This window comes from Chinchilla lanigera, unplaced genomic scaffold, assembly GCF_000276665.1.
Source record: "Chinchilla lanigera isolate Chin_1 unplaced genomic scaffold, ChiLan1.0 scaffold00045, whole genome shotgun sequence".
Lineage (NCBI taxonomy): Eukaryota > Metazoa > Chordata > Mammalia > Rodentia > Chinchillidae > Chinchilla > Chinchilla lanigera.
The window spans coordinates 84,152-92,508 of NW_004955446.1; the positions used below are offsets into that span (position 1 = coordinate 84,152).

The 8,357-nt window shown below is 44.9% G+C and overlaps 1 protein-coding gene across 2 annotated transcripts in view; it reads left to right on the forward strand.

Moving 5' to 3' along the window:
• Positions 1-3,733, forward strand: part of Cdk7 (cyclin-dependent kinase 7) — a 33,484-nt gene extending 29,751 nt beyond the window's left edge. For both annotated transcript variants that reach the window (XM_013518419.1, XM_005392592.2), the window contains 2 exons: positions 3,028-3,175; positions 3,509-3,733. In XM_013518419.1, the coding sequence (XP_013373873.1) occupies positions 3,028-3,175; positions 3,509-3,537 (177 nt within the window). In that variant the 3' untranslated portion in view covers positions 3,538-3,733. The remainder of the gene's footprint in view (positions 1-3,027; positions 3,176-3,508) is intronic.
• The last annotated feature ends 4,624 nt before the right edge of the window (positions 3,734-8,357 follow it).

Here is an 8,357-nt window from a genome sequence, read left to right on the forward strand (position 1 = left end):
GTACTGGGAACCGAACTCACGACCTTGCGCTTGCCAGGCAGGCACTTTGCCGCTGAGCTAAATCCCCAGCCCCGGTTTTTGTTTTTTCGAGACAGGATCTCACTATGAAGTTCAGACTGGCCTGGATCCTAACCCTTACATGCCTCCTCCCCCTCTCCCTTCTCCCCTCCCTCTTGTAGGAGAGGAGACATAAACATAGTGAGTTGAAGATCAAGCCTGAATTACATAGTGAAACCCTGTGTCAAAAAGACAAATTTAAATAAAGGGGCAGGGCGGAAGGCGCATGTAGGTCATTGTAAAGGCCCTGGTTCAATCCTTAGTACTCACCCCTAAGCACACACAAAAGAACTAAGTATCAAACTCAAGAATTTGGAATACCAGCAATACCTACCCTTAAAAGAAGCGAGAGAAAAAAAATGAATGAATGAATAAATGCAGTTATGCAATCCAGAAATACAAGACCTGTGGTTTTTTGTTTGCTTGTTTTTATGTTTGTAGCGCTGAGGATTGGCCCCAGAGCCCTGTTTATGCTGCTAGGAGTACAGCCTACCGTTCAACTACATGCCCAGCCCTTAAAACAATGCAGATGCTTTTATCAAACCTGTAATTGGGCCGGGGAGCATAGTTCATTAGTAGAGTAGCATACAGGGCATCCTGGTTGGGTCCCCAAGACACGCCCCGCCCCCCGAGTTTTTTGGCGAAGTCTTCCTCACATGTGGAATCTGAACAGGCTCACAGCAAAGTAGAAGGGAGACTGTAAGGAGACCAGAGGGAGAAGCGGGGGAGGGGAGAAGGATGCAAGGTTAGGGTAGCAGGGGGCGTAACAATGATTAAAACGCCTCATACATATTGATGTGCCCCCAGAAACGTGAAACTAGGGGTAACAATGGGGCAAGGTGGGCTGAGGGGGGGGGATTAACATGTGTCGCACGCGTGTGCACATCTCCCGAAATAAGCCGGCCGAGATGTGTGACCAGCATGCGCCGATGAAAACGTGGGGACGGACTTAGAGTCACGCACACCAGAAACAATAGGGTCCCGAACGTTTAAGAGGAGCAGAGCAGGGCAGACGGCAGCGCAGCACAGTGACATGACCTCGTGAAAGAAGAGACCAGGGAGCACACACTGCTGCTGCACACCGACTACTGCACTGTCGTCTCAGCTTCTTGGAAGGCTGAGGCAGGAGAATCACTAGTTCAAGGCCACTCTGGGCAGCATAGACCCTGTCTCAAAATCTTCAATAGGGCTGAGGATATAGGTCGTTGGTAGAGCACCCTGAGTTCATTCCCTAGTACCAGTAAAAGAAAAAGGAAGTCACAGGTCTTTATATCTAACAAAGTATATCAGTGCATAATATATCAAGATTGCAAAGTGGACCCCCACACACACCGCCTGAGGTTTGTTACTAACTACCAAAGTATTATTAGTATTTTTTTTTTTCAGACAGGGTCTTGTTGTGTAGTTCAGGCTGGCTTCAAACTGATGGCGATCCTCCCGCCTCAGCCTCCAGAGTGCTGGGATTTCAGGCGTGCACCACCATGCCTGGGAGTTCCTCTTGTTTTTGGATTTTTTTTTGCTGACTTCCAAATTATTATTTAGGTGTCTTTAATTTTATAAATAAGCTTTTCCTTCCTAGCAGTATGCAGTATATTAGTGAGCACTTGTTGGAGATTTCACAATTAGAATTTTCTACTTTCAAACAAGTACTGTAAAGTTACTGTTACCTTTTCACCCATACATATTATTTACATCATCAGAGAGACTACATAAAATCATCTAGAAAGTTGCTTTCGTTAGTAGTATGACGTAAAACACACTGGCTGTGGTAACGCAGCGTGGCTGTGCCTTTGTTGCGTCGGGTTTTACTTTGATAGAACTCTTTTCCTCTGCTGGGGTGAGCTGCACATGATGAGTACACACTTTCCCTGAGCTGTACCCACAGCCTGGCAGGGTTTTTTAAAACTGGTATTGCTCTCGTGGTTAAAGTTGAAATGAGATACTTTCCCTTTCTTAGAGCTCTGGGTGTCCAGAATTAGCTCAATTTACCTATGACTTCATTTACTTACACCTTACCTATTGCTAAGACTTAAAAATAATAAACGCAAGTCTTTAAGGACATTCTGAAGCATCACTGTAAATGTGAAGTTGATGTGGGCGTGCTGGCGCATGCCTGTAATCTCAACACTCTGGGAGGCTGAAGCAGGAGAATCCCTTCTTTGAGTCCAGCAGCTGAGCAAGTACCTGTCTCAGAATTTAAAAAAAGGGCTAGGGACATAGCTCAACGTGAAGACCCTGGATTCAGTTCATAGTGCTGGAGAAAAAAGGGTACAGGCTTCTTTTTCTAAGGATCGTCCTAAAGGAAACCGTTTTGGACGGTACTCTGCAGTGTGTGCATAGACAGGTGACAGGTACCATGTTGACAAACTGGTCCTTTAGGATGAAGCTAGGTTTATTGGAATTTTGGACCCAAGTAAAGAAAATACAGAACATTGGACTGGTAATCAATAGAAATAACCTTGGGTCACCCAAGATTAAAAATTTCTGTCTATTCATAGTAGATTGAGTGTTGGATTGGAACCCTTTGGTTCCAACCTATTACTTATCAGAGAGACTTATTTTTAGGAATTTATATTTCTGTGATCTAGCCTTTGAATATATTTACACACTGCAACAAACTTACATGTTCTTTTGAAGCAAGTTTCTCTGCATGTTGAACTATAGAGCTCATAATATTTAGAGAACCAAGGTGTACGATGTCTGGCTGAGGATAGTCCTTTGTGGGCACAGCCGGGGAGCTGTGGAGGTGCTAGGAGGGAGTCTCCTTTCTTACAGGAGTGGGGTTTCCAGCCAGGATATTTATTTGTAGTAATGTGCACGCCCAAATATTTGACGTCAGTTTTTCTTCATTTGTGGAAAGGGGCAATCACGTAGTGTTTTGAATATTCTCCACAGTTTCTGAGGCTAGGTTTTCTGCACAGTCCAAGATACTCACAGAAAACCTTGCTTTGGTATCTTTTCTTGGAAAAGGCATTAAAAACTCCATACTTCAGCAATCGGCCAGGGCCCGCACCTGGGTGTCAGCTGCCAAGACCGAACTGCCCGGTGGAAGCCTTGAAGGAGCAGTCAAACCCAGCCATGGCGGCAAAACGGAAAAGAACAGAGCCCTTGGAACAAGGTAAGAGTGCCCACTTTTAGGGAAATGACTTTAGAAGGCTCCAAATAGTTCATATATGGCTCATGACTAAAGGGCAGCTAAGAAATAAAGCTTGTGAGCTCTTAACTTCTATAAATGTGCATTGCGTGAAGTGGATAGAATGTGCCGGTGTTTGCTTGCATGGAGAACACGTCTTGGAGTGTGAGTGAGTCCACATGTGCCTGCACCCCTCACTAACCCGCGGGCGCTATGTGCGGAAGGCCATTGGCCGGCAAGAGTGGCAGAGTTGGGCTGGGGGCTTTTGCCTCACTGTGAGCCTCGTGTAAACGACCCTGTCTTGGTCTTGCTTCCTAGGGGTATTGCCCAAGAAGCTCATCTTTTAGTGACAGAGCACACTGGACAGCATTTCACTACTGAAGGAAATAGACCAAGAGGCAAAAAATGGGAAGAATCGTCAATGTCAAGTAAATGCTGTGGAAGTGAATTTGTAAATACTCTACAGATGTAACATATGTAAAACTATGGGATATTTTTGTTAAATATATTTTAAAATAAAAAATTTAATTCTAGTTTTTCCGATTTCAGTGCAAAATGGTAAGTTCCTGTCTCTGAAATGTGAAATTGAAAATGCATAGGAGCTGGATGTGGTGGTGCATGCCTATAATCCCAGCAATTGGGAGGCTGAGGCAGGAGGACTGCAACAGGTTCAAGGCCAGCCTGAACTACATAGTGAAACCCTGTCTCAAGAAACAAAAAACACACTCAAAAATAGAACCAGGCATGTGTATTCTTAGTAAGTCTACAGTTGCTGCTGCTTCATTTAGAGGTCCAGATTTGTGAACAACAAAAGCCTCTAACACCAAGGTAAATACAGTGAAACTTTCATAAACTGTTGATTAACATACCCACAAGTACACAGAAGAAAGCAAGAGTACAAAGAGTCCCGTCACCAGATGGGGGAAGTACGGACTCCTGAAGCCCCCGCTGGGGAGTCCCAGGACAGCTTTCGGGGCACTGACTGGGGTGAGCAGTGAGAAGGAAAGGGCAGAGAGGCAGCTGTGTGTGTGACCAGGTGCGCAGAGAGTGCGCAGCCTCCGGGAGCTGCTAAGCACCCGTGCTTCAGAGAGGGCTTGTCCCTGCAGGCGGACGGCCCGGCCACCAGCGCTCTCGTGTCAGGACGCTCCGCCACGTGTCCGACGACTGATCTCCAAAACAAGGCGCAGCACTGCTGTGAGCAGGAAAGATCTTTTCACATTTTAACCCTTCAGCATGGTGGTGCACACCTGTAACCCCAGCACTCTAGGAGACTGAGGCAGAAGGATGCCAGTCTGGAGCCCAGCCTGGGCAACTGTGACTTAGTAAGACTGTCTCAAAATCAAAACTAAAAAAAGAACTAGAGATGTAGCTTGGTGCCAGGACCCTGGGTTCAGTTCCCAGCTTTGGGAAGGAAAGAGTGCAAGGAGGGAAGGAAGATAATAGGAAAACAGGAAGAAATACAGCCAGGTATAGTGGTTCTCATGGCTCCTCGGTCGGGTGTCGGGCCATCTCAGCTGTCTCGTTCTTAGGGTCCGAGAGACTGACCCAAGGTTGGCTGAAATGGGCTTTATCTGGAGGCTGGAGGAGCAAAGCTACATCCATTCTCTTAGGGTCCCGTAGGTTCAGAAATAAGAGTCCCATGAGGTAGACTGGGGAAAAGTCTACAGGTCTGCTTACACAACTTTCACCGGCCTGGGAGCCCTCATAAGGAAATGAAGATCCCAAGCAGCACCAGCATTAGCCACATACTGAGCCCGACAGAGGGAGGTAAGTGGTGAGAAAGTGAGGCCGGCTCAGGCCCGGGGACAGTAGAGGAGCTAGGAGCTAAGGGAGGGGTGAGAAAGTGAGGCCGGCTCAGGCCCGGGGACAGTAGAGGAGCTAGGAGCTAAGGGAGGGGTCTGCCGCCATGCTCATGCAGTTCTTGTGGTTTTGAGTGCTCTGCTGTCCTAGAGCCTCTCGCAGTCCCTGACCCCATAGGATCAGGGATTGAACCCAAGGCCTAGGGCTTGCTAGGCAGACACTACAACCCTAGTCTCACAGTGTCCTCCCTGAACGAGAGTGAGGACGCACGCCGCTTGGCTTTCATTTGTGGTGCTGTTGCGTGGAGGTACATAACGGGTGTTCTTCACTGTTTTCACTAGCTGAATAGGTTTCATAATAAGCACATACATTACTGTCCTAATTTCCCCATTTCTATACGTGTACTGGGAAAAAAAAGCACCAGTGAAGGTGCATGGGGTCCCGGTGCAGAGGAGCTGGAGGATCCGCATCCGCACAGGTGCTTTGCTGTTTTCAGGATCACGGTGCATAAATGCCTGTTCCGTCACATGGACGTGCCAGATTAAGCTAAAACAGCTGGTACTATTGGACCTTTGTACTCTTAAGGGCCGTCTGTTTTTGCAGGCAAAGTAGAATAATTAGTCACTTTAGATTTCTATAAATAACCAGCCCAAACTCATTTATAAAAGAAGTTCCTACCTATGTACAGGATAAAATCCTACCCAGATCAAGTATGAGCTTTGTAGTTTTCTTTAAACTTCTTGTAAAATATAAAATACATGTACCAGCTGGACATGGTGGCTCACACCTGTAATCTCAGCACTTGGGACCCTGAGGCAGGAGGATGGAGTTTATGATCAGCCTGGGCAACATAGTTTAAGGTCAGCCTGAACTGCATAGACAAGAACGTGTCTCAATAAAAAAAAATATATATACATATATATATATATATATATATATATATATACATACATTCATACGCACCATTGTTCTCCTTTGTAATTGCTTTTCTTTAATTAATACGTAATCTTAAATTTTCTTTTTCTTTTTTTTTTGTCATACTAGGAATCGAACTCATGACCTTGCACTTGCCAGGCAGGCACTGTGCCGCTGAGCTAAATCCCCAGCCTCCCGTAATGTTAAATTCTTCTGGTACAGAAATAGAGATGGTAAGAGTTCCCTCCTGTTACACCTCCCAGCGGAAAGTTTGGTGTGTAATCTGACTTCCGCACATGTTCATGTGTTTATGAACATACAAGTGTCTTCCCTGAACATTACTGACCTAATCTCCCCATTTCTGTGCGTGTACAAATTATGCTGCAGTGAACGTCCTCAGAGAATGGCTTCTGTGATACTGGGGATTGAACACAGGGGCACTTTACAAATGAGCTACATTCTCAGTTGGTTTTTTTTTTTTTTTTAGAGAAGGGGGTCTTGATAAATTGTGCAGACTAGTCTCAAACTTGCCACCCTTCTGCCTCAGCCTCTCGGATTACAGGCATATGCTATAAAACTGCTGTTTGTATTGTTTTAAAATGGTAAGACTCGTAACAAGTAGAAATATGACTTCAGGGGAATATTTTCTAATACTTGTTTAGCAAGTATTAGTAAAGTGCTCCTGGAAAAAATAACAGTACTGTAATCTGAAATCTTGGGAAATGCTACCTAATTTTCCAGTCACTACTTGTCCTTTGAGTTAGATAACTGTCAATAGCTTTTGCTCTTGTTTTGCCTTTTTGAGACAGGGTTTTTTTTGTTTTTCTTTTTTTTTTTGGACAGGGTCTCACTATGCAGTTCAAGCTGGCCTTGAACTCACTTTTTAGCCAAGGTGGACCTCAAACTCACAGCAATCTATCTGCCTTAGCCTCCTGAGTGCTGGGATTACAGGCATGCGCCATCATGCCTGGCCATTTTTTCTTTTTTTGTTTTGGTACCAGGAAATAAACTCAGGATCTTGTGCTTGCCAGGCAGGTGCTTGTGCCACTGAGCTACATCCCTGGCCTGGTAGTTACTGAACTATAGTGATCATATAAAACATACAGAAAGGGAAAGAGAGAAATACCAGTACTTATTTTGATTCTTTTGTATATTTCCTTGTGCGTGATTATACACTGTTGCTTCAAAGGCAGGTTCTGTAAATGTGCTCACGTGACTCTTCAGTCTCCTCTCTAACTGGCCTAAAAGGAGTGATTTTTAAATAAGATTATCATGTCCATAAACCTAAACCCAACAGTGGGAACTTCTGAGTTGCTTAAACTATATCACGAAATAAGAGCTCTTCTCTTCATGCTTTCTAAAAGTATTCTTTTTAGGGGTTGGGGATTTAGCTCAGCGGCACAGTGCCTGCCTGGCAAGCGCAAGGTCATGAGTTCAATTCCCGGTACCAGAGAAAAAAAAAAAAGTATTCTTTTTAATTCTCAGTGTTTTATCACAAGGGAGTACAGTCTTGTGTCACCTGACAGGGTCACAATCTGATATGTGCACAGTGACACCCACACGTGTGCAGCTCAAGGTCAGCAGGCCTAGTTTATGGGACCTTGTGGCAATTAATAAAATACCTCGTGACTGGGAAATTGTAGACCCCCAATAAATTTTTTTTTTTGGTACCGGGAATCAAGTTCATGACCATGCGCTTGCCAGGCAGGCGCTGTGCCTCTGAGCTATCTCCCCGCCCCCCTATGAACCTGAATATGACATCCAGACCTTGATTTTCAGAAAACTCACATGGCAGCTAAAATCATAAACCCTAGAGTGCATTTTGCCTGAGGCCCTGACGGGATGTGTCACTTCTGTCATCCTTGGGTCACCAAGAGGTGCTGCTGAGCCATCACCCACCCCGCAGGCTATGAGAAGGAAAGCTGCTCAGCTCCTGGGACCTTTGGCTCCAAGTCAGTGCACATTGTTTACAAAGCGTCACCTCCTCAGGAAGGTAGGAAAGTACCTGCCAGGGACTGAATACACCTCTGCCCAAACCCAACACCTTCGTTTTTAATTAAGAAAAAAGTTGTTCTCTATTTTTCTTTTTTTCTTTTTGGAGACAAGGTCTCACTATGCAGTTCAGGCCAATCTTGAACTCACTGTGTAGCCCAGGTTGGTCTGGAACTCACAGCAATCCTCCTGCCTCAGCCTGCCAAGTGCTGGGATTACAGGCATGTGCCACCACACTCAGCTTTAGACATTACTTTTTAAACGTTAACTACATTGTGTTGCTTTAGCTGATCTAAGATCCTCACAGTCAAAGTATTAAACACTATTAATGTTTTTATTAATAAATATAATGACTTTTAAGGAATTACATACTTTTGATTTTCTCCCAAATAATTTCCTTATAAGGTGTTGGCAAACATTTCTGAATGAGTGTATGGGGAAGGTTAAATAAAAAGAGGCA